At 44.5% G+C, this 26246-nt stretch overlaps 1 protein-coding gene across 1 annotated transcript in view; it reads right to left on the reverse strand.

The window, feature by feature from the left end:
* Positions 1 to 26246, reverse strand: part of LOC311116059 (putative E3 ubiquitin-protein ligase HERC1) — a 233569-nt gene that overhangs the window by 203409 nt on the left and 3914 nt on the right. Inside the window, 7 exon segments of the mRNA XM_084191189.1 lie at positions 421 to 564; positions 3916 to 4012; positions 5532 to 5843; positions 18155 to 18349; positions 18548 to 18643; positions 18896 to 19678; positions 22079 to 22266. Of these exon segments, the coding sequence (XP_084047315.1) occupies positions 421 to 564; positions 3916 to 4012; positions 5532 to 5843; positions 18155 to 18349; positions 18548 to 18643; positions 18896 to 19678; positions 22079 to 22237 (1786 nt within the window). The 5' untranslated portion in view covers positions 22238 to 22266.

The following is a 26246-nucleotide window of genomic DNA, read 5'->3' on the forward strand; positions in this document are numbered from 1 at the left end:
AAGGGTAGACAAAATTACACATTTACCCAGTTTCCCTGAAGGATAGACAAAATTACACATTTACCCAGTTTCCCTGAAGGGTAGACAAAATTACACATTTACCCAGTTTCCCTGAAGGATAGACAAAATTACACATTTACCCAGTTTCCCTGAAGGATAGACAAAATTACACATTTACCCAGTTTCCCTGAAGGGTAGACAAAATTACACATTTATAGATATTTACAGATATATTACCATTCATATTATTTATGTAAAACCCATACCTCAATACGAAGACAGAATTACACAATAAATGATATGTATCGATATATATTTCCATATATATGTCGACATTTCGAGATATATTGAGATATATTTTGCTATTTAATATAAAAACATCAGGTGGATTCCAGTCTTGTGTCCGGAGGCTTCGCCCACCATTGTCTCCCCCGCCGAAGGACCACACGGTGCGGCCATCCTTTGACAAAGCTATGGTGTGAGAACTCCCACAAGACACCTCTCCTACGTTACTGATGTCTTTGACCAGAGTAGGAATGTTTCTGCTGTTGCTGTCTCCGTGACCTGCACATCAACACACAGAGAAGGAGAGATATTTCACCAGACAGAGGGGGAAATGTATTATCGCCATATCAACCAGACAGTAGAGAAATACGTGCGCTGTGCACATATACAGCCTATAGATAATCTGTCGGGCAGAGAGAGCGTGCAGCTGTCAAACAGCTGGTTGTTGCATGGAGCGAAAACTGACAGCAGTATGGGGAGGACAGCGGTAGGAAAGGTGTTCCAAGTTATATCTACCAGTAAATGCTAAAGGCAAGAATGGGTACGAAAAACCAGATATTTAAAAAGTTCAAAGTCTTGATTGGATATTTGCAATGCACAATTCAGTCATCATGGAATAGCCTGCCTTGAAAATCAGACATTTCCTCTAGGCTCTTTGGTCCTTGAAAAGTCATTAATGTTATGGTAGCCGATTTACAAGTTCTACTTCCCCAATATAATTCTTACGTGATTTAATTTCTGATCAGAAATGTAGGGTGTTGAGCTAGTTGAGCTAGGTAAAACCATGCACGGTTATTATGAGCAAGACAACATCGAATGTTGGCTTCAACTTGGTTTTCCATACAAAGCGTTCCATTACAAAGGGAACCCGTTTTCCGGTCGCTTTCTCGTTTTAAAACTAGGGCTGTCAAAAATAGCGCGTTAACGACGTTAATTAGTTGTTTGCTGTTAATTACGTCAATTTTTTTAACGCATTTCACGCATGCGCAGTGTGACAAATTATTCAGGTCAGGAAAGTGGTTGGGAGCTAGAGGCGAGATGGAGCAAGGTGAGCAAAGTGGGCCTATTGACGGATTCAAATATAAAAAGAATGATGATGGTACAGTTAACAAGTACAAGGTTATTTGCAAGATTTGTAAGAAGGAGTTTCAATTTCACCGGAGCTGTTCAAGCTTGAAGTACCATGTCAACGCCAAACATGCGTTTGCTGGGCCGTCAGATTCAGCAAGTGGTTTGCGCCAGACCACGCTGAATGTTTGCAGGCAATTAACAAAATCAACCTCAGATAATTTGACCAACACAATAGCAAAATGGATTGCAAAGGATTGTAGACCCATTAGCATTGTAGAAGACTCAGGTTTCCTTGATGTTTTGCAAGTGGCGTCTCAAGACTCATTCTATAAGCCACCGTCAAGAGCCACAGCCAAAGACAAATATTATGGTGTGTAGTATGTTTCAGCTTGATTTAAAACACCATTATTTGGCTGTGTTAATAAACAGACATAATATGAAAATTATGTATCTGTGTCCTGTTATTTATCTTTTGGTATGCATTTCAGAAAAAAAATGGTTAGGATTCAGGTGTAATTGCAAATAGTGATTAATCATGATTAATCCACTGAAAATTCTGATTAATTTGATTAAAAATTTTAATCATTTGACAGCCCTATTTAAAACATGATCCAGTCACCCTTCAATAACTCTTCAACATCTCAAAAATGGTGGGACTGACTAGCTACAACAAGGACAGACTTCATTAATGTGTTTGTGTCAGGCTGACACTACAAGAGACAAGGACACCAAGGAACCCAGCTAACACTACAAGAGACAAGGACACCAAGGAACCCAGCTAACACTACAAGAGACAAGGACACCAAGGAACCCTGCTGACACTACAAGGGACAGGGACACCAGGGAACCCAGCTGACACTACAAGGGACAAGGACACCAAGGAACCCTGCTAACACTACAAGGGACAAGGACACCAAGGAACCCAGCTGACACTACAAGAGACAAGGACACCAAGGAACCCTGCTAACACTACAAGGGACAAGGACACCAAGGAACCCAGCTGACACTACAAGAGACAAGGACACCAAGGAACCCAGCTGACACTACAAGAGACAAGGACACCAAGGAACCCAGCTGACACTACAAGGGACAAGGACACCAAGGAACTCTGCTGACACTACAAGAGACAAGGACACCAGGGAACCCTGCTGACAATACAAGGGACAAGGACACCAAGGAACCCTGCTGACAATACAAGGGACAAGGACACCAAGGAACCCAGCTGACACTACAAGGGACAAGGACACCAAGGAACCCAGCTGACACTACAAGGGACAAGGACACCAAGGAACCCTGCTGACACTACAAGGGACAAGGACACCAAGGAACCCAATGTTGTTGTTTTCTATTAAAAAGTGTGATTTTGAGAGCGAGAACCTGAAAAAACTGCCAGAAATCACAGTCCTTCTCCACGTTTTTTTTTTTTGTGGTATCATTTTCGTATGAAGTATCGTTTTTATTTATTTCTACTCTGCCCTCTAGAGGATTTCGCAGGAAAGAACAACTGGCACTTTGAAATCTGCAATAAATAAATGTTGCACTTTATTTTAAGTGTATTTTCTTTGCTGTTACAGTAAGTCTATCCAAATCACTGTAAGAACCCAAGCATGCTCATTTAAAAGAAGCCTAGTCATTATTAGCCTAGTTCACATTAAGGGACACAGGCCAGGTCATGATCAATTATACATTATTTTATTTTTAAAAGATTGCTGCGACCAAATCATGTGCTGGTGCCACCAACTGAACAAGTTAGTGTAGAACCCTGCTGCCCTCGCAGCAGTAAAAACACAATGTTCAGAGAGCTAATAATGTTCAGAGTGCTAATAATGTTCTAATAATGTTCAGAGTGCTAATAATGTTCAGAGTGCTAATAATGTTCAGAGTGCTAATAATGTTCTAATAATGTTCAGAGTGCTAATAATGTTCAGAGTGCTAATAATGTTCAGAGTGCTAATAATGTTAAGAGTGCTAATAATGTTCAAAGTGTTAATAATGTTCAGAGTGCTAATAATGTTCAGTGTTAATAATGTTCAGAGTGCTAATAATGTTCTAATAATGTTCAGAGTGTTAATAATGTTCAGAGTGCTAATAGTGTTCAGAGTGCTAATAATGTTCTAATAATGTTCAGAGTGCTAATAATGTTCAGAGTGCTAATAATGTTCAGAGTGCTAATAATGTTCTAATAATGTTCAGAGTGCTAATAATGTTCAGAGTGCTAATAATGTTCAGAGTGCTAATAATGTTTAGAGTGCTAATAATGTTCAGAGTGCTAATAATGTTCAGAGTGCTAATAATGTTCAGAGTGTTAATAATGTTTAGAGTGCTAATAATGTTCAGAGTGCTAATAGTGTTCAGAGTGCTAATAATGTTCAGAGTGTTAATAATGTTCAGAGTGCTAATAATGTTCAGAGTGCTAATAATGTTCAGAGTGTTAATAATGTTCAGAGTGCTAATAATGTTCAGAGTGCTAATAATGTTCAGAGTGCTAATAATGTTCAGAGAGCTAATAATGTTCAGAGTGCTAATAATGTTCAGAGAGCTAATAGTGCTAATATTTACCTAATCTCCCGAAGTCTCCTTCGCCCCATGTGTAGAGCTCTCCATCCTCACTGACTGCTGCACTGTGTCTGTAGCCTGCAGACACACAGACCACCACCTGGCCCAACAACATTCAACAGTCAGGACTGAGACATGACGACAAATGGAACACACTAAAATATACTTGTTTAATGAAATTACACATTATTATAAACTGGGTGGGTCGAGCCCTGAATGCTGATTGGCTGACAGCCGTTGTATATCAGACCGTATATCACGGGTATGACAAAACATTTATATTTACGCCTCTATAACCAGTTTATAATAGCAATAATGCACCTCGGAGGTTTGTGGTATATGGCCAATATACCACGGCTAAGGGCTGTATCCAGGCACTCTGCGTTGGGTCGTGCTTAAGAACAGCCCTTAGCCATGGTATATTTGCCATATACCACACCTCCACGGGCCTTATTGCCTAATTATACCATGGCATTGTTGAAAAGCCGTTTCTGATTGGCTTGAAGGGCATTCTAGAGCATGCATTATTTCCCTATAATGCACGGTATAATTAAATGGCTATAGTTCATTCTTACATGTTTGAATTGAAAACATTAATGGCAGTGTAGAATTTCATTTTTATAATATCAAGCTAGGACTGATGGTTTGGTTAGCTAAGCTAGCAAGTCTGTTTGTTTGGTTACCACGGCAACTACTGTAGTTATCTAGTAAACTTGCTAGCTACTTCAGTGGATGTTGAACACATTTCTACCGGAAAATGAACACATTTCTAGCTGCAAATGTGTTAAATTATAGCCTTGGTATAAAAGGGATAATCAACGAAGGGCTGTGTGTTCTCTGGAAAATAATGCAACTCCATGGAAGGTCAGTTCCACTCTGCTAAGGTGTCGTGGACCACACCTTCCACGTCGTTCATTATTTCCCATAGAACACACAGCCTCTCGTTGATTAGGGGCTGTGGTGGTCTAGGGAGTGTGGTGGTCTAGGGAGTGTGGTGGTCTAGGGGCTGTGGTGGTCTAGGGAGTGTGGTGGTCTAGGGGCTGTGGTAGTCTATGGAGTGTGGTGGTCTAGGGAGTGTGGTGGTCTAGGCAGTGTGGTGGTCTAGGGGCTGTGGTGGTCTAGGGAGTGTGGAGGTCTAGGGCTGTGGTGGTCTAGGGAGTGTGGTGGTCTAGGCAGTGTGGTGGTCTAGGGGGTGTGGTGGTCTAGGGGGTGTGGTGGTCTAGGGGCTGTGGTGGTCTAGGGGGTGTGGTGGTCTAGGGGGTGTGGTGGTCTAGGGGGTGTGGTGGTCTAGGGGGTGTGGTGGTCTAGGGGCTGTGGTGGTCTAGGGAGTGTGGTGGTCTAGGGAGTGTGGTGGTCTAGGGGGTGTGGTGGTCTAGGGAGTGTGGTGGTCTAGGGGCTGTGGTGGTCTAGGGCTGTGGTGGTCTAGGGAGTGTGGTGGTCTAGGGAGTGTGGTGGTCTAGGGGGTGTGGTGGTCTAGGGGGTGTGGTGGTCTAGGGGGTGTGGTGGTCTAGGAGCTGTGGTGGTCTCTAGGCTGTGGTGGTCTAGGGGCTGTGGTGGTCTAGGGGCTGTGGTGGTCTAGGGGCTGTGGTGGTCTAGGGGCTGTGGTGGTCTAGTCCTACCTTTCCCTGCAGAGGTCCCTGGATGAGTTTGGGGTACTTCTGTGTGGAGCTGTTCCCGTGCCCCAACTTTCCGTAGTCCCCGTCTCCCCAACTGAACACCTCTCCCTCCGTGGTGAAGGCCAGTGAGTGTCCGTCAGACCCCTTCGAAGACGACACCTTTTTGATGGCACGGTGTGGTTCAAAGGTCAGCTTCTTGAGAGTTGATTGGTTGTTGGAGTCTCCCAGACCCAATCTGCCGTAGCTGCCTTTACCACAGGCTCTGACAGAGCCGTCAGAAGAGATGACGAAGGTGCAGTATTGGCCTGCCTCAATCTGACACAGACAGACAAGCACTTGGTTTAGGATTCACACCCGTCAATGGGCATTTCCTAACAATCTGGGAAGATTTCTGATCCATGGGTGTCATCAGTCAGAACCACTTATCACTTTCAAACATCACTTTTATGGACAGGTGCTCAAACAGTTCAGGGAATCCCATTTGTTCTTAACCATGGGACAACAATAACTGGGTTATGGGAATCACCTAAGGCGTCACTCACGAAAGCCCAATGTGTCATTTTTTTTTAACATTGATTACGCAGCCCAACTTTTGATTGGAGTGTCAACATTTTACTTTTTTTTTTTTTCCAGGAATGTGTTAATGATCGTCTCCTTGCACTGGGTGCAGGGTTCTAGGGATTGAAGGTCATTCTTATGGACAAGTGCTCTTCTAGTGTTTCTTCATCCTGGTCCTGGGGACCCACTTTGTAGTTTTTGCCCTACACTACACACCTGCTTCCACTGGTTTAAGCCATTCAATATAGGCTTGGACGGTATACCGTATACCGGAGTATTTGGAAATAGCCACAGGATGGTTTTTCCAATACTGTCAATACCGTTGAAACTATTTCTTTGAAATGTTGTATAAATATTTTTATTTTTTTTTGAAGCTACTTTTTAAGTAAATACCTGCAGTCAACTTGTGTAACACGTTAGGAGATAAATAAGATTGTGTTCTTAATTTCACCTGTCACATAATGTTCCATTATAAAGCTTCCTGGTAGTCCCCAGTCACGTGGTGTTTGTTTACAAGCACACAACGACTAGAGACCCGGAGCCTTGTGAGCAATGACGTATATAAACCCTAGATTGCTGATACTATGTATTGGGCCATTGAGAGGTTTTGATGCCGCCGGTCGGCCATATTGCCACTCCCCAGTAGAAGCAGTCCTCCATAGGAATGAATGGAACTCTACAGCATTTCAATTAAATGTTTCAAGGACAAGATTACATCTATTTAAGTATGTTGTTGTTGTAGTGGGGACAATAACATTAGTAATCTCAAAAATATATATTTTAAGAAAAATGTTTTCATATATCATTTAATTTAACATTTTTTATGTTTAGCTCATAATATATATTTTTTTGTCATTTAGCAGACGCTCTTATCCAGAGCGACTTACATTTAGTGAGTGCATACATCATTTTTTTATTTTTCATACTGGCCCCCCCCCCCGTGGGAATCGAACCCACAACCCTGGCATTGCAAATGCCATGCTCTACCAACTGAGCTACATCCCTGCCGGCCATTCCCTCCCCTACCCTGGACGACGCTGGGCCAATTGTGCGCCGCCCCATGGGTCTCCCGGTCGTGGCCAGGATACGAACCAGGATCTCTAGTGGCACAGCTAGCACTGCGATGCAGTGCCTTAGACCACTGCGCCACTCGGGAGACCATAATTAATATAATTTAAAAGTATGCATTAAGGTGTCTGTAATAGAATAAATGTGTCAAAAACTAATGTAGACATTTATAAATGCATTTCTATAGCTTCCAAAATGTTTTTCTTTTTACAATGGAGGAGTACCAAGATGGCTGTGCGGTGGCTTCAATACAGCACCCCCTGACAGTCATCCAGGGTTTACATTTACATTTACATTTTAGTCATTTAGCAGACGCTCTTATCCAGAGCGACTTACAGTTAGTGAATGAATACATGTTTTTTTATTTTTTATTCATACTGGCCCCCCGTGGGAAACGAACCCACATCCCTGCCGGCCAAACCCTCCCCTACCTTGGACGACGCTGGACCAATTGTGCGCCGCCCCATGGGTCTCCCGGTCGCGGCCGGCTGCGACAGACACATCATTGCTCGTGAGTCACTCACTGTTGTGCAGCCCTCGCCTGGTTATCGAGTTACAGGATGGAATTCACTACGTAATGTTTGCCAGCTAGATATCTTGTAACTATTAAGCTAACTGTCATGTTTTGTGCTGCTACCATGTTGTGCTGCTGCCATGTTGTGCTGCTGCCATGTTGTGCTGCTGCCATGTTGTTGTCATGTTGTGTTGCTACCATGCTGTGTTGTCGTCTTAGGTCTCTCTTTATGTAGTGTTGTGGTGTCTCTCTTTATGTAGTGTTGTGGTGTCTCTCTTTATGTAGTGTTGTGGTGTCTCTCTTTATGTAGTGTTGTGGTGTCTCTCTTTATGTAGTGTTGTGGTGTCTCTCTTTATGTAGTGTTGTGGTGTCTCTCTTTATGTAGTGTTGTGGTGTCTCTCTTTATGTAGTGTTGTGGCGTCTCTCTTTATGTAGTGTTGTGGTGTCTCTCTTTATGTAGTGTTGTGGTGTCTCTCTTTATGTAGTGTTGTGGTGTCTCTCTTTATGTAGTGTTGTGGTGTCTCTCTTTATGTAGTGTTGTGGCGTCTCTCTTTATGTAGTGTTGTGGCGTCTCTCTTTATGTAGTGTTGTGGTGTCTCTCTTTATGTAGTGTTGTGGTGTCTCTCTTTATGTAGTGTTGTGGTGTCTCTCTTTATGTAGTGTTGTGGTGTCTCTTTATGTAGTGTTGTGGCGTCTCTCTTTATGTAGTGTTGTGGTGTCTCTCTTTATGTAGTGTTGTGGTGTCTCTCTTTATGTAGTGTTGTGGTGTCTCTCTTTATGTAGTGTTGTGGCGTCTCTCTTTATGTAGTGTGGTGGCGTCTCTCTTTATGTAGTGTTGTGGCGTCTCTCTTTATGTAGTGTTGTGGTGTCTCTCTTTATGTAGTGTTGTGGTGTCTCTCTTTATGTAGTGTTGTGGTGTCTCTCTTTATGTAGTGTTGTGGCGTCTCTCTTTATGTAGTGTTGTGGCGTCTCTCTTTATGTAGTGTTGTGGCGTCTCTCTTTATGTAGTGTTGTGGTGTCTCTCTTTATGTAGTGTTGTGGTGTCTCTCTTTATGTAGTGTTGTGGTGTCTCTCTTTATGTAGTGTTGTGGTGTCTCTCTTTATGTAGTGTTGTGGTGTCTCTCTTTATGTAGTGTTGTGGTGTGTCTCTTTATGTAGTGTTGTGGTGTCTCTCTTTATGTAGTGTTGTGGCGTCTCTCTTTATGTAGTGTTGTGGCGTCTCTCTTTATGTAGTGTTGTGGTGTCTCTCTTTATGTAGTGTTGTGGTGTCTCTCTTTATGTAGTGTTGTGGTGTCTCTCTTTATGTAGTGTTGTGGTGTCTCTCTTTATGTAGTGTTGTGGTGTCTCTCTTTATGTAGTGTTGTGGCGTCTCTCTTTATGTAGTGATGTGGCGTCTCTCTTTATGTAGTGTTGTGGTGTCTCTCTTTATGTAGTGTTGTGGTGTCTCTCTTTATGTAGTGTTGTGGTGTCTCTCTTTATGTAGTGTTGTGGTGTCTCTCTTTATGTAGTGTTGTGGCGTCTCTCTTTATGTAGTGTTGTGGTGTCTCTCTTTATGTAGTGTTGTGGTGTCTCTCTTTATGTAGTGTTGTGGTGTCTCTCTTTATGTAGTGTTGTGGTGTCTCTCTTTATGTAGTGTTGTGGTGTCTCTCTTTATGTAGTGTTGTGGCGTCTCTCTTTATGTAGTGTTGTGGTGTCTCTCTTTATGTAGTGTTGTGGTGTCTCTCTTTATGTAGTGTTGTGGTGTCTCTCTTTATGTAGTGTTGTGGTGTCTCTCTTTATGTAGTGTTGTGGTGTCTCTCTTTATGTAGTGTTGTGGTGTCTCTCTTTATGTAGTGTTGTGGTGTCTCTCTTTATGTAGTGTTGTGGTGTCTCTCTTTATGTAGTGTTGTGGTGTCTCTCTTTATGTAGTGTTGTGGTGTCTCTCTTTATGTAGTGTTGTGGTGTCTCTCTTTATGTAGTGTTGTGGCGTCTCTCTTTATGTAGTGTTGTGGTGTCTCTCTTTATGTAGTGTTGTGGCGTCTCTCTTTATGTAGTGTTGTGGCGTCTCTCTTTATGTAGTGTTGTGGTGTCTCTCTTTATGTAGTGTTGTGGTGTCTCTCTTTATGTAGTGTTGTGGTGTCTCTCTTTATGTAGTGTTGTGGTGTCTCTCTTTATGTAGTGTTGTGGCGTCTCTCTTTATGTAGTGTTGTGGCGTCTCTCTTTATGTAGTGTTGTGGCGTCTCTCTTTATGTAGTGTTGTGGTGTCTCTCTTTATGTAGTGTTGTGGTGTCTCTCTTTATGTAGTGTTGTGGTGTCTCTCTTTATGTAGTGTTGTGGCGTCTCTCTTTATGTAGTGTTGTGGTGTCTCTCTTTATGTAGTGTTGTGGTGTCTCTCTTTATGTAGTGTTGTGGCGTCTCTCTTTATGTAGTGTTGTGGCGTCTCTCTTTATGTAGTGTTGAGGCGTCTCTCTTTATGTAGTGTTGTGGTGTCTCTCTTTATGTAGTGTTGTGGTGTCTCTCTTTATGTAGTGTTGTGGTGTCTCTCTTTATGTAGTGTTGTGGCGTCTCTCTTTATGTAGTGTTGTGGAGTCTCTCTTTATGTAGTGTTGTGGTGTCTCTCTTTATGTAGTGTTGTGGTGTCTCTCTTTATGTAGTGTTGTGGTGTCTCTCTTTATGTAGTGATGTGGTGTCTCTCTTTATGTAGTGTTGTGGTGTCTCTCTTTATGTAGTGTTGTGGTGTCTCTCTTTATGTAGTGTTGTGGTGTCTCTCTTTATGTAGTGTTGTGGCGTCTCTCTTTATGTAGTGTTGTGGTGTCTCTCTTTATGTAGTGTTGTGGCGTCTCTCTTTATGTAGTGTTGTGGCGTCTCTCTTTATGTAGTGTTGTGGTGTCTCTCTTTATGTAGTGTTGTGGTGTCTCTCTTTATGTAGTGTTGTGGCGTCTCTCTTTATGTAGTGTTGTGGCGTCTCTCTTTATGTAGTGTTGTGGTGTCTCTCTTTATGTAGTGTTGTGGCGTCTCTCTTTATGTAGTGTTGTGGCGTCTCTCTTTATGTAGTGTTGTGGTGTCTCTCTTTATGTAGTGTTGTGGTGTCTCTCTTTATGTAGTGTTGTGGTGTCTCTCTTTATGTAGTGTTGTGGTGTCTCTCTTTATGTAGTGTTGTGGTGTCTCTCTTTATGTAGTGTTGTGGCGTCTCTCTTTATGTAGTGTTGTGGTGTCTCTCTTTATGTAGTGTTGTGGTGTCTCTCTTTATGTAGTGTTGTGGCGTCTCTCTTTATGTAGTGTTGTGGTGTCTCTCTTTATGTAGTGTTGTGGTGTCTCTCTTTATGTAGTGTTGTGGCGTCTCTCTTTATGTAGTGTTGTGGTGTCTCTCTTTATGTAGTGTTGTGGCGTCTCTCTTTATGTAGTGTTGTGGTGTCTCTCTTTATGTAGTGTTGTGGCGTCTCTCTTTATGTAGTGTTGTGGTGTCTCTCTTTATGTAGTGTTGTGGTGTCTCTCTTTATGTAGTGTTGTGGTGTCTCTCTTTATGTAGTGTTGTGGTGTCTCTCTTTATGTAGTGTTGTGGCGTCTCTCTTTATGTAGTGTTGTGGTGTCTCTCTTTATGTAGTGTTGTGGCGTCTCTCTTTATGTAGTGTTGTGGTGTCTCTCTTTATGTAGTGTTGTGGTGTCTCTCTTTATGTAGTGTTGTGGTGTCTCTCTTTATGTAGTGTTGTCTCTCTTTATGTAGTGTTGTGGCGTCTCTCTTTATGTAGTGTTGTGGTGTCTCTCTTTATGTAGTGTTGTGGTGTCTCTCTTTATGTAGTGTTGTGGTGTCTCTCTTTATGTAGTGTTGTGGTGTCTCTCTTTATGTAGTGTTGTGGTGTCTCTCTTTATGTAGTGTTGTGGCGTCTCTCTTTATGTAGTGTTGTGGTGTCTCTCTTTATGTAGTGTTGTGGTGTCTCTCTTTATGTAGTGTTGTGGTGTCTCTCTTTATGTAGTGTTGTGGCGTCTCTCTTTATGTAGTGTTGTGGTGTCTCTCTTTATGTAGTGTTGTGGCGTCTCTCTTTATGTAGTGTTGTGGTGTATCTCTTTATGTAGTGTTGTGGTGTCTCTCTTTATGTAGTGTTGTGGTGTCTCTCTTTATGTAGTGTTGTGGTGTCTCTCTTTATGTAGTGTTGTGGCGTCTCTCTTTATGTAGTGTTGTGGCGTCTCTCTTTATGTAGTGTTGTGGTGTCTCTTTATGTAGTGTTGTGGTGTCTCTCTTTATGTAGTGTTGTGGTGTCTCTCTTTATGTAGTGTTGTGGCGTCTCTCTTTATGTAGTGTTGTGGTGTCTCTCTTTATGTAGTGTTGTGGTGTCTCTCTTTATGTAGTGTTGTGGCGTCTCTCTTTATGTAGTGTTGTGGCGTCTCTCTTTATGTAGTGTTGTGGTGTCTCTCTTTATGTAGTGTTGTGGTGTCTCTCTTTATGTAGTGTTGTGGTGTCTCTCTTTATGTAGTGTTGTGGTGTCTCTCTTTATGTAGTGTTGTGGCGTCTCTCTTTATGTAGTGTTGTGGTGTCTCTCTTTATGTAGTGTTGTGGCGTCTCTCTTTATGTAGTGTTGTGGTGTCTCTCTTTATGTAGTGTTGTGGTGTCTCTCTTTATGTAGTGTTGTGGTGTCTCTCTTTATGTAGTGTTGTCTCTCTTTATGTAGTGTTGTGGCGTCTCTCTTTATGTAGTGTTGTGGTGTCTCTCTTTATGTAGTGTTGTGGTGTCTCTCTTTATGTAGTGTTGTGGTGTCTCTCTTTATGTAGTGTTGTGGTGTCTCTCTTTATGTAGTGTTGTGGTGTCTCTCTTTATGTAGTGTTGTGGCGTCTCTCTTTATGTAGTGTTGTGGTGTCTCTCTTTATGTAGTGTTGTGGTGTCTCTCTTTATGTAGTGTTGTGGTGTCTCTCTTTATGTAGTGTTGTGGCGTCTCTCTTTATGTAGTGTTGTGGTGTCTCTCTTTATGTAGTGTTGTGGTGTCTCTCTTTATGTAGTGTTGTGGCGTCTCTCTTTATGTAGTGTTGTGGTGTATCTCTTTATGTAGTGTTGTGGTGTCTCTCTTTATGTAGTGTTGTGGTGTCTCTCTTTATGTAGTGTTGTGGTGTCTCTCTTTATGTAGTGTTGTGGCGTCTCTCTTTATGTAGTGTTGTGGCGTCTCTCTTTATGTAGTGTTGTGGTGTCTCTTTATGTAGTGTTGTGGTGTCTCTCTTTATGTAGTGTTGTGGTGTCTCTCTTTATGTAGTGTTGTGGCGTCTCTCTTTATGTAGTGTTGTGGTGTCTCTCTTTATGTAGTGTTGTGGTGTCTCTCTTTATGTAGTGTTGTGGCGTCTCTCTTTATGTAGTGTTGTGGCGTCTCTCTTTATGTAGTGTTGTGGTGTCTCTCTTTATGTAGTGTTGTGGTGTCTCTCTTTATGTAGTGTTGTGGTGTCTCTCTTTATGTAGTGTTGTGGTGTCTCTCTTTATGTAGTGTTGTGGCGTCTCTCTTTATGTAGTGTTGTGGTGTCTCTCTTTATGTAGTGTTGTGGCGTCTCTCTTTATGTAGTGTTGTGGTGTCTCTCTTTATGTAGTGTTGTGGTGTCTCTCTTTATGTAGTGTTGTGGCGTCTCTCTTTATGTAGTGTTGTGGTGTCTCTCTTTATGTAGTGTTGTGGCGTCTCTCTTTATGTAGTGTTGTGGTGTCTCTCTTTATGTAGTGTTGTGGTGTCTCTCTTTATGTAGTGTTGTGGTGTCTCTCTTTATGTAGTGTTGTGGTGTCTCTCTTTATGTAGTGTTGTGGTGTCTCTCTTTATGTAGTGTTGTGGTGTCTCTCTTTATGTAGTGTTGTGGTGTCTCTCTTTATGTAGTGTTGTGGTGTCTCTCTTTATGTAGTGTTGTGGTGTCTCTCTTTATGTAGTGTTGTGGCGTCTCTCTTTATGTAGTGTTGTGGTGTCTCTCTTTATGTAGTGTTGTGGTGTCTCTCTTTATGTAGTGTTGTGGTGTCTCTCTTTATGTAGTGTTGTGGCGTCTCTCTTTATGTAGTGTTGTGGCGTCTCTCTTTATGTAGTGTTGTGGTGTCTCTCTTTATGTAGTGTTGTGGTGTCTCTCTTTATGTAGTGTTGTGGCGTCTCTCTTTATGTAGTGTTGTGGCGTCTCTCTTTATGTAGTGTTGTGGTGTCTCTCTTTATGTAGTGTTGTGGTGTCTCTCTTTATGTAGTGTTGAGGTGTCTCTCTTTATGTAGTGTTGTGGCGTCACTCTTTATGTAGTGTTGTGGCGTCTCTCTTTATGTAGTGTTGTGGTGTCTCTCTTTATGTAGTGTTGTGGTGTCTCTCTTTATGTAGTGTTGTGGTGTCTCTCTTTATGTAGTGTTGTGGTGTCTCTCTTTATGTAGTGTTGTGGCGTCTCTCTTTATGTAGTGTTGTGGCGTCACTCTTTATGTAGTGTTGTGGTGTCTCTCTTTATGTAGTGTTGTCTTAGGTCTCTCTTTATGTAGTGTTGTGGCGTCTCTCTTTATGTAGTGTTGTGGCGTCTCTCTTTATGTAGTGTTGTGGCGTCTCTCTTTATGTAGTGTTGTGGTGTCTCTCTTTATGTAGTGTTGTGGCGTCTCTCTTTATGTAGTGTTGTGGTGTCTCTCTTTATGTAGTGTTGTGGCGTCTCTCTTTATGTAGTGTTGTGGTGTCTCTCTTTATGTAGTGTTGTGGTGTCTCTCTTTATGTAGTGTTGTGGTGTCTCTCTTTATGTAGTGTTGTGGTGTCTCTATGTAGTGTTGTGGTGTCTCTCTTTATGTAGTGTTGTGGTGTCTCTCTTTATGTAGTGTTGTGGTGTCTCTCTTTATGTAGTGTTGTGGTGTCTCTCTTTATGTAGTGTTGTGGTGTCTCTCTTTATGTAGTGTTGTGGTGTCTCTCTTTATGTAGTGTTGTGGTGTCTCTCTTTATGTAGTGTTGTGGTGTCTCTCTTTATGTAGTGTTGTGGCGTCTCTCTTTATGTAGTGTTGTGGCGTCTCTCTTTATGTAGTGTTGTGGTGTCTCTCTTTATGTAGTGTTGTGGTGTCTCTCTTTATGTAGTGTTGTGGTGTCTCTCTTTATGTAGTGTTGTGGTGTCTCTCTTTATGTAGTGTTGTGGTGTCTCTCTTTATGTAGTGTTGTGGTGTCTCTCTTTATGTAGTGTTGTGGTGTCTCTCTTTATGTAGTGTTGTGGTGTCTCTCTTTATGTAGTGTTGTGGTGTCTCTCTTTATGTAGTGTTGTGGCGTCTCTCTTTATGTAGTGTTGTGGTGTCTCTCTTTATGTAGTGTTGTGGTGTCTCTCTTTATGTAGTGTTGTGGTGTCTCTCTTTATGTAGTGTTGTGGTGTCTCTCTTTATGTAGTGTTGTGGTGTCTCTTTATGTAGTGTTGTGGCGTCTCTCTTTATGTAGTGTTGTGGTGTCTCTCTTTATGTAGTGTTGTGGTGTCTCTCTTTATGTAGTGTTGTGGTGTCTCTCTTTATGTAGTGTTGTGGCGTCTCTCTTTATGTAGTGTTGTGGTGTCTCTCTTTATGTAGTGTTGTGGTGTCTCTCTTTATGTAGTGTTGTGGTGTCTCTCTTTATGTAGTGTTGTGGTGTCTCTATGTAGTGTTGTGGTGTCTCTCTTTATGTAGTGTTGTGGTGTCTCTCTTTATGTAGTGTTGTGGTGTCTCTCTTTATGTAGTGTTGTGGTGTCTCTCTTTATGTAGTGTTGTGGTGTCTCTCTTTATGTAGTGTTGTGGTGTCTCTCTTTATGTAGTGTTGTGGTGTCTCTCTTTATGTAGTGTTGTGGTGTCTCTCTTTATGTAGTGTTGTGGTGTCTCTCTTTATGTAGTGTTGTGGCGTCTCTCTTTATGTAGTGTTGTGGCGTCTCTCTTTATGTAGTGTTGTGGTGTCTCTCTTTATGTAGTGTTGTGGTGTCTCTCTTTATGTAGTGTTGTGGTGTCTCTCTTTATGTAGTGTTGTGGTGTCTCTCTTTATGTAGTGTTGTGGCGTCTCTCTTTATGTAGTGTTGTGGCGTCTCTCTTTATGTAGTGTTGTGGTGTCTCTCTTTATGTAGTGTTGTGGTGTCTCTCTTTATGTAGTGTTGTGGCGTCTCTCTTTATGTAGTGTTGTGGCGTCTCTCTTTATGTAGTGTTGTGGTGTCTCTCTTTATGTAGTGTTGTGGTGTCTCTCTTTATGTAGTGTTGTGGTGTCTCTCTTTATGTAGTGTTGTGGCGTCACTCTTTATGTAGTGTTGTGGCGTCTCTCTTTATGTAGTGTTGTGGTGTCTCTCTTTATGTAGTGTTGTGGTGTCTCTCTTTATGTAGTGTTGTGGTGTCTCTCTTTATGTAGTGTTGTGGTGTCTCTCTTTATGTAGTGTTGTGGCGTCTCTCTTTATGTAGTGTTGTGGCGTCACTCTTTATGTAGTGTTGTGGTGTCTCTCTTTATGTAGTGTTGTCTTAGGTCTCTCTTTATGTAGTGTTGTGGCGTCTCTCTTTATGTAGTGTTGTGGCGTCTCTCTTTATGTAGTGTTGTGGCGTCTCTCTTTATGTAGTGTTGTGGTGTCTCTCTTTATGTAGTGTTGTGGCGTCTCTCTTTATGTAGTGTTGTGGTGTCTCTCTTTATGTAGTGTTGTGGCGTCTCTCTTTATGTAGTGTTGTGGTGTCTCTCTTTATGTAGTGTTGTGGCGTCTCTCTTTATGTAGTGTTGTGGTGTCTCTCTTTATGTAGTGTTGTGGTGTCTCTCTTTATGTAGTGTTGTGGTGTCTCTCTTTATGTAGTGTTGTGGTGTCTCTCTTTATGTAGTGTTGTGGTGTCTCTCTTTATGTAGTGTTGTGGTGTCTCTCTTTATGTAGTGTTGTGGTGTCTCTCTTTATGTAGTGTTGTGGTGTCTCTCTTTATGTAGTGTTGTGGTGTCTCTCTTTATGTAGTGTTGTGGTGTCTCTCTTTATGTAGTGTTGTGGTGTCTCTCTTTATGTAGTGTTGTGGCGTCTCTCTTTATGTAGTGTTGTGGCGTCTCTCTTTATGTAGTGTTGTGGTGTCTCTCTTTATGTAGTGTTGTGGTGTCTCTCTTTATGTAGTGTTGTGGTGTCTCTCTTTATGTAGTGTTGTGGTGTCTCTCTTTATGTAGTGTTGTGGTGTCTCTCTTTATGTAGTGTTGTGGTGTCTCTCTTTATGTAGTGTTGTGGTGTCTCTCTTTATGTAGTGTTGTGGTGTCTCTCTTTATGTAGTGTTGTGGCGTCTCTCTTTATGTAGTGTTGTGGTGTCTCTCTTTATGTAGTGTTGTGGTGTCTCTCTTTATGTAGTGTTGTGGTGTCTCTCTTTATGTAGTGTTGTGGTGTCTCTCTTTATGTAGTGTTGTGGTGTCTCTTTATGTAGTGTTGTGGTGTCTCTCTTTATGTAGTGTTGTGGTGTCTCTCTTTATGTAGTGTTGTGGTGTGTCTCTTTATGTAGTGTTGTGGCGTCTCTCTTTATGTAGTGTTGTGGCGTCTCTCTTGCTATATGTTTTATTTATTTTTTATCCCAGCCCCGCAGGAGGCCTTTTGCCTTTTGGTAGGCCGTCATTGTAAATAAGAATTTGTTCTTAACAGACTTGCCTAGTTAAATAAAAGGTTAAATAAATACATGTGCTAAATGCTCTGCAGTTGTGATTTGGTTTGCTAATTTAGTAGCTAGTTAGCTATCTAGCTAAGTGGTTAGCTTCTTCCTAAATCAAGCTTGGCTTGGTAACAGCAGAGAATCCCCTCCTGGATCAAGAGCCTTGCTGTCTAATACTTGTTTTGTGCGTGCACCAAACTGTGAGTAGCATTTTTGCATGACTTTATATCTTTATGAGCTAGGATGTCTGTCCTGAAAATAGTTTATGTCAGATACTGTATAAAATGTTCGCAATTACCTCATTAGCATTTGGTTAGCATTCTCTATGGGATTTGACATGTACTTGTTAGCATTGCTAACCTTCGGATTACAGAAGCTCAGTGGGGTTCGAAAATAGCGCCCCTTGTGTTCAGTGCCGGTATTACCGAAAACCCCGGTATGGCACAAGGTCAGCATGAAGGTATGACAATCTGGATACCGCCGAAGCCTAATTCAATATTTCAATAACCAACCATGATTGGGAACAGTACAGTACATAACATGAGAAGCACAGAGAGTAACCTCTTCTTTTCAATCCATAAAAGCCACTCTTCATGCCCAATGGATTTCACTTTGTCTCTTCTTAATAAGTTCTATTTCCTCTCAGAACTAGGCTGCACTATCAGTCTCAAGAGACGTACTACTGAGGGGAATCAGCTTTCCTTAAACCAGTGGTTCTCAAAACTCTGGGACCCCCAGCCCTTCCATGTATTTTAACTATTCCAGATCTAGCACACCTGATTCAACTAATCATCAAGCCCTTGGGGGTCCCCGAGGAGAGCTTTGAGAACCACTGGCTTAAAACAGACAAAACAGGACATACATCCTCCTTGTTGAACTGACACACACACACACACACACACACACACACACACACACACACACACACACCCCTTCGGAGACCTGTGGTCTCTTACCGTCTGTGCGTCGGCGAAGCTGGGTGTCAACTTGGGCTGGAGGATCTTCTCCTGTGTTCCCTCCACCAGCTGGTGGGAGCTGTTGCTGCCCCACACGTACACCTCACACGTCTCCGACACAACGGGAGCCTCGCCCGTCTGGAGGCTGTCTGGGCTGGCACAGGTACGGGAGTAGTCTGACGCCATCCTGCACACCTGGGAGTGAATAGCGCCAAGACTTTACTTGAAGGCTACTTAACCTACATGTACACGACGACGTCATCATCATTCATTCACAACCCATACATTTTTGCATTCATAAGCAGTACACTGTATAAGCTTTTTCAGAAGAGAGAAAAAAAAAAAACTAAACATCAATTGACCTGTGAAATGGTATTTGAGTGGGTATTTTACCTCTTCGAACAGACACAGCGCCGCTTCGTATAAAGAGCACAGCCCGTCTGATGTGCGTTTAGGTTCCCTCCACTGGCTCCTGTCTGCTGACGAGCCCTGGTAGAGAGAGAGTCGGGAGACATCAGGTACACAGTTAGCCACGGCTACATGTAGCCATATTACACGGCATGTGGTAAATGGGACCATACACAATGACTTAATCAATCACGAGCAATGAATAAGGAGCCCTCTGGGAGAAGAAGCTTGGAGAAATACATCTGGTATTATAAAACGCACAATAGACCTACAGAACACAACGTAAGTACGCGACAAATCACGAGCAATAAAGTGTGTTTGTTGGACGCTTACCAGGGAGCGTCTCATCTGCATGAGGATGTTCATGAAGCAGTCGTATCCAATCAGTCCTTCCGGGTTCAGCAGAGACACCTTCATCTTCTCCTTCTCCATGGTGCTGACCACGGCAGACGCCACCAGCGCCATCTCCACCCACTCCAGCAGGTACCTCAGGGAACCCCTCTGGGCAGCAAGGCCCAGCAACAGCTCTGACGCCAGCCTCCGACCCAAGATGTCCGCCCCGGAGTTTGGCATGGTCACTCCCTTGAGGAAGGTGGTGACCTGGACCAGGCAGTCCAGACCCATAGGGGGGATCTTACTCTCGTTGGCCAGGGAGAGGGGCGGCAGGGAGGAGACCACGTCGATGGCCGTGTGGATGACGTCGTTGCAGAGGTTGAGTCCTCCGGGGCCGGGCGGCGGCATCATCCAGCTCTGACGGAGCAAGGCGAAGAGCAGACTGAGCCCCGTGCGGACCCCCATCTCGATCAGAGCGTCGGTGCTGGACCGCGGCCGCTCGTTGACAGAGTGCAGGTCGGCCGATCCGGAGTTGTTCTCGGGCGAGTGCTGCTGCTGCTTGACCTTGCCCTTGTCGTGGTACTTGTTGGACAGAGCGTAGAAGATCCTCTGGAGGACCAGCAGGCGTTTGCGGAGCGCTGCGGCGAAGGGGGAGTCGGAACACACCATCTTGGCCAGCGCCATCTGGCTGCTGAGGAGGGCGTCCAGGTAGTGTTCCTGTTCATCGCTGGACAGGGACTCACGCTCAAAGTCCGGCAGCTGGGGTCCCTTCAGACACAGCACCTGAGGACACAGCATTGACGATGTGTTTTGTGATGATGTGTGTTGTACTATGTTAACGATGTGATGGTTTCACTTTGGGGCCTCATTACACTTTATTCTGGTCCCAGATTTGTTTTGTGTTCTGACCCAACAGATGTTTGGCATGACAATCAGTGACAAGGAGTTGGCAAGATAGCACAAACAGACTGACACTCAGGCTGGTGATGACATAGAGCTTGTGATGCAAAACAAAATGTCTGTGCAAGCAGACAACATATTGGCCGTGTCGCAAACGGCCTACATAGGGAACAGAGTTGCATTTGGGACGCATCTCCTCCTGCTCTCACCTGCTGGGGTAAGAGGACCACCTCCTGCTCTCACCTGCTGGGGTAAGAGGACCACCTCCTGCTCTCACCTGCTGGGGTAAGAGGACCACCTCCTGCTCTCACCTGCTGGGGTAAGAGGACCACCTCCTGCTCTCACCTGCTGAGGTAAGAGGACCACCTCCTGCTCTCACCTGCTGGGGTAAGAGGACCACCTCCTGCTCTCACCTGCTGGGGTAAGAGGACCACCTCCTGCTCTCACCTGCTGGGGTAAGAGGACCACCTCCTGCTCTCACCTGCTGGGGTAAGAGGACCACCTCCTGCTCTCACCTGCTGGGGTAAGAGGACCACCTCCTGCTCTCACCTGCTGGGGTAAGAGGACCACCTCCTGCTCTCACCTGCTGGGGTAAGAGGACCACCTCCTGCTCTCACCTGCTGGGGTAAGAGGACCACCTCCTGCTCTCACCTGCTGGGGTAAGAGGACCACCTCCTGCTCTCACCTGCTGGGGTAAGAGGACCACCTCCTGCTCTCACCTGCTGGGGTAAGAGGACCACCTCCTGCTCTCACCTGCTGGGGTAAGAGGACCACCTCCTGCTCTCACCTGCTGAGGTAAGAGGACCGCCTCCTGCTCTCACCTGCTGAGGTAAGAGGATCACCTCCTGCTCTCACCTGCTGGGGTAAGAGGACCACCTCCTGCTCTCACCTGCTGAGGTAAGAGGACCACCTCCTGCTCTCACCTGCTGAGGTAAGAGGACCACCTCCTGCTCTCACCTGCTGGGGTAAGAGGACCACCTCCTGCTCTCACCTGCTGGGGTAAGAGGACCACCTCCTGCTCTCACCTGCTGGGGTAAGAGGACCACCTCCTGCTCTCACCTGCTGGGGTAAGAGGACCACCTCCTGCTCTCACCTGCTGGGGTAAGAGGACCACCTCCTGCTCTCACCTGCTGAGGTAAGAGGACCACCTCCTGCTCTCACCTGCTGGGGTAAGAGGACCACCTCCTGCTCTCACCTGCTGGGGTAAGAGGACCACCTCCTGCTCTCACCTGCTGGGGTAAGAGGACCACCTCCTGCTCTCACCTGCTGGGGTAAGAGGACCACCTCCTGCTCTCACCTGCTGGGGTAAGAGGACCACCTCCTGCTCTCACCTGCTGGGGTAAGAGGACCACCTCCTGCTCTCACCTGCTGGGGTAAGAGGACCACCTCCTGCTCTCACCTGCTGGGGTAAGAGGACCACCTCCTGCTCTCACCTGCTGGGGTAAGAGGACCACCTCCTGCTCTCACCTGCTGGGGTAAGAGGACCACCTCCTGCTCTCACCTGCTGAGGTAAGAGGACCACCTCCTGCTCTCACCTGCTGAGGTAAGAGGACCACCTCCTGCTCTCACCTGCTGGGGTAAGAGGACCACCTCCTGCTCTCACCTGCTGGGGTAAGAGGACCTCCTCCTGCTCTCACCTGCTGGGGTAAGAGGACCACCTCCTGCTCTCACCTGCTGAGGTAAGAGGACCACCTCCTGCTCTCACCTGCTGAGGTAAGAGGACCACCTCCTGCTCTCACCTGCTGGGGTAAGAGGACCACCTCCTGCTCTCACCTGCTGGGGTAAGAGGACCACCTCCTGCTCTCACCTGCTGGGGTAAGAGGACCACCTCCTGCTCTCACCTGCTGGGGTAAGAGGACCTCCTCCTGCTCTCACCTGCTGGGGTAAGAGGACCACCTCCTGCTCTCACCTGCTGGGGTAAGAGGACCACCTCCTGCTCTCACCTGCTGGGGTAAGAGGACCACCTCCTGCTCTCACCTGCTGGGGTAAGAGGACCACCTCCTGCTCTCACCTGCTGGGGTAAGAGGACCACCTCCTGCTCTCACCTGCTGGGGTAAGAGGACCACCTCCTGCTCTCACCTGCTGGGGTAAGAGGACCACCTCCTGCTCTCACCTGCTGGGGTAAGAGGACCACCTCCTGCTCTCACCTGCTGGGGTAAGAGGACCACCTCCTGCTCTCACCTGCTGGGGTAAGAGGACCACCTCCTGCTCTCACCTGCTGGGGTAAGAGGACCACCTCCTGCTCTCACCTGCTGGGGTAAGAGGACCACCTCCTGCTCTCACCTGCTGAGGTAAGAGGACCACCTCCTTGTTGCTGAGCAGCTTGGAGTAGAGCGCCGACACGCCCTCCCGCGTGGCGATGGACTCGCTGTCCTCCATGATCCACGAGCCGTTCAGGTGCTCCAGCCATTTGAGCTTCACTGGAGGAATCATCAGGGCCATGATGGCATGTCACTCTGCTGCCATTAATCCTGGGTGGACAGGGGGGGAGAGATATTAGCTAGGCCTAACCATTAAGAAAGGGGAATAAAAATCACTCAAACAACAATCAAATATGACACAACCAGACAGACGAGAGATATATTAACATCACCTCAACCAGACAGACAGACAGACAGACAGACAGACAGACAGACAGACAGACAGACAGACAGACAGACAGACAGACAGACAGACAGAGACAGACAGACAGACAGACAGTGGCTTGCCCACTCTGGGGAAGGGTACAAAAACATTTCTGCAGCATTGAAGGTCCCCAAGTACGCAGTGGCCTCCATCATTCTTAAATGGAAGAAGTTTGGAAACACCAAGACTCTTCCTAGAGCTGGCCGCCCGGCCAAACTCAGAGTGAACCTGATGGATGGTCACTCTGACAGAGCTCCAAAGTTCCAAGATTGAACTCTTTGGCCTGAATGCCAAACGTCACGTCTGGAAGAAACCTGGCACCATCCCTACGGAGAAGCATGGTGGTGGCAGCATCATGCTGTGGGGATGTTTTTCAGCGGCAGGGACTGGGAGACTAGTCAGGATCGAGGGAAAGATGAACAGAGCAAAGTACATAGAGATCCTTGATGAAAACCTGCTCCAGAGCGCTCAGGATCTCAGACTGGGGCAAAGGTTCACCTTCCAACAGGACAACGACCCTAAGCACACAGCCAAGACAATGCAGGAGTGGCTTCAGGACAAGTCTCTGTAAGTCCTTGAGTGGCCCAGCCAGAACCCGGACTTGAACCCAATCGAACATCTCTGGAGAGACCTGAAAATAGCTGTGCAGCGATGCTCCCCATCCAAACTGACAGAGCTTGAGAGGATCTGCAGAGAAGAATGGGAGAAACTCCCCAAATACAGGTGTGCCAAGCTTGTAGCGTCATACCCAATAAGACTTGAGGCTGTAATCGCTGCCAAAGGTGCTTCAACAAAGTACTGATTAAAGGGTCTGAATACTTACGTAAATGTGATATTTTAGTTTAAAAAATATATAAATGTGCAAACATTTCTAAAAACCAGTTTTTGCTTTGCCATTATGTGGTATTGTGTGTATATTGATGAGGGGTAAAAAATTTTAAAAAATCAATCAATTTTAGAATAAGGCTGTAACGTAACAAAATGTGAAAGGGGTCTAACACTTAAGTTTTTATACTTATTTCAATGTATTCCTATCTTTCTGACAATCTTTTTTATCTCCATAGATAAACTGATATCTGCTTTTATCTGGAACAAGAAAAACCCTTGGATACGTAAGAGCGTATTGCAGACATCTCGTCCCCAGGGTGGTCTTGCACTTCCGAACTTTCAATATTATTACTGGGCAGCTAATATAAGAATCATTCTATATTGGATGACAGAAATCCCTCATGTTACAGGCCCGAAATGGTTGACCTTGATGATGTCATCCTGTGGCCCCACCTCCTTAGCTGCTTTACTCTGCTCAAAACTTGCATTAGCTGAGCCTGTTTCCAAATACACTAAAAACCCTATTGTGAAACATTCTCAAACAATCTGGAAACAGTTCAGGCGATCGTTTGGTCTCAGTGAATTTTCAACTTCTGCCCCGTTATTAAAGAACCATACATTCTCTCCATCATTATGAGACCGGGCGTTTCATATCTGGTCTGGAAAAGGGATCTCCTCACTGAACGACTTGTACATTGATATGGATTTAGCATCTTTTGAACAGTTAGTACAAAAGTTCAATATTCCCAGATCCCATTTCTTTAGATACCTACAATTGCATAGTTTTGTCTCTTCATACTCTAGTCACTTCCCATCACACCCACCTACCTCCCTTCTAGATTCTATTTTTAAAGTGAACCCTTATATCAAAAGGGGGCATAAGCTTGATCTATACGTTATTAAACTTGCACAATCTGGATTCCCTGAACTCTCTTAAAAACCAATGGGAAGAGGTTTTCGCTGAACAACACAGATGAAACTTGGCAGAGTATGCTTTAGAGAATACATTCTTCATCTATATGTCTAAGACATGCTGTAATTCAATTTAAAATAGTTACATCGGCTGCATTGGTCAAAGGCAAAATTATCCAAGATTAGACCAGAAATACACTACTGGTCAAAAGTTTTAGAACACCTACTCATTCAAGGGTTTTTCTTTATATTTACTATTTTCTACATTGTAGAATAATAGTGAAGACATCAACACTATGAAATAACACACATGGAATCATGTAGTAACCAAAAAAGTGTTAAACAAAACAAAATATATTTTGATGACAGCTTTTCACACTCTTGGCATTCTCTCAACCAGCTTCATGAGGTAGTCACATGGAATGCATTTCAATTAACAGGTGTGCCTTCTTAAAAGTTAATTTGTGGAATTTCTTTCCTTCTTAATGCATTTGAGCCAATCAGTTGTGTTGTGACAAGGTAGGGGCGGTATACAGAAGATAGCCCTATTTGGTAAAAGTCCAAGTCCATATTATGGCAAGAACAACTCAAATAAGCAAAGACAAACAACAGTCCATCATTACTTTAAGACATGAAGGTCAGTCAATACGGAACATTTCAAGAACTTTGAAAGTTTATTTAAGTGCAGTCGCAAAAACCATCAAGCGCTATGAGGAAACTGGCGCTCATGAGGACCGCCACTGCTGCAGAGGATAAGTTCATTAGAGTTACCAGCCTCAGAAATTGCAGCCCAAATAAATGCTTCACAGAGTTCAAGTAACAGACACATCTTAACATCAAATGTTCAGAGGAGACTGCGTGAATCAGGCCTTCATGGTCGAATTGCTGCAAAGAAACCACTACTAAAGGACACCAATAAGAAGAAGCGACTTGCTTGGGCCAAGAAACACGCGCAATGGACATCTTCGTAAGATGCGGTGCGGGTGAACGGATGATCTCCGCATGTGTATTTCCCACTGTAAAGCATGGAGGAGGAGGCGTTATGGTGTGGGGGTGCTTTGCTGGTGACACTGTCTGTGATTTACACTTAACCAGCATGGCTACCACAACATTCTGCAGCAATACGCCATCCCATCTGGTTTGGGCTTAGTGGGACTATCATTTGGGGGTTTCTCAACAGGACAATAACCCTACACACCTCCAGGCTGTGTAAGGGCTGTTCTACCAAGAAGGAGAGTGATGGAGTGCTGCATCAGATGACCTGGCCTCCACAATCCCCTGACCTCAACCCAATTGAGATGGTTTGGGATGAGTCTGACCGCAGAGTCAAGGAAAAGCAGCCAACAAGTGCTCAGCATATGTGGGAACTCCTTCAAGACTGTTGGAAAAGCATTCCAGGTGAAGCTGGTTGAGAGAATGCCAAGAGTGTGCAAAGCTGTCATCAAGGCAAAGGGTGGCTATTTTAAGAATCTCAAATATAAAATATATTTAGATTTGTTTTACCCTTTTTTGGTTACTACATGATTCCATATGTGTTATTTCATAGTTTTGATGTCTTCACTATTATTCTACAATGTAGAAAATAGTAAAAATAAAGAAAAACCCTGGAATGAGGAAGTTACGCAACATCTCAAGCTAGAGAAAATACGCTCCGCCGTTAGGGGATCTGCAATTACATTTTGTAATATCTGGCAACCTTTCTTATTCTTTGTAGAAGACATGGACCCAGCTAATTTCACAACTCCATAAACCAACCCAAATTACAATTTGTATCACTATTTTTACTTTTTGTTTTATAATATCTTTTTTACTATATGATTATATTACTAATTCTATATCATGGCTGGGTTGGGGAGGGTTTGATCTGGTAGGGGATCTGTGTGTGTTCTGTTGGAGCATGGGGCTGGGTTGGGGAGGGTTTGATCTGGTAGGGGATCTGTGTGTGTTCTGTTGGAGCATGGCTGGGTTGGGGAGGGTTTGATCTGGTAGGGGATCCGTGTGTGTTCTGTTAGAGCATGGGGGGGGGTTTGATCTGGTAGGGGATCCGTGTGTGTTCTGTTGGAGCATGGCTGGGTTGGGGAGGGTT

This window comes from Coregonus lavaretus (genome assembly GCF_964263955.1).
Source record: "Coregonus lavaretus genome assembly, contig: HAP1_SCAFFOLD_315, whole genome shotgun sequence".
Classification (NCBI taxonomy): domain Eukaryota; kingdom Metazoa; phylum Chordata; class Actinopteri; order Salmoniformes; family Salmonidae; genus Coregonus; species Coregonus lavaretus.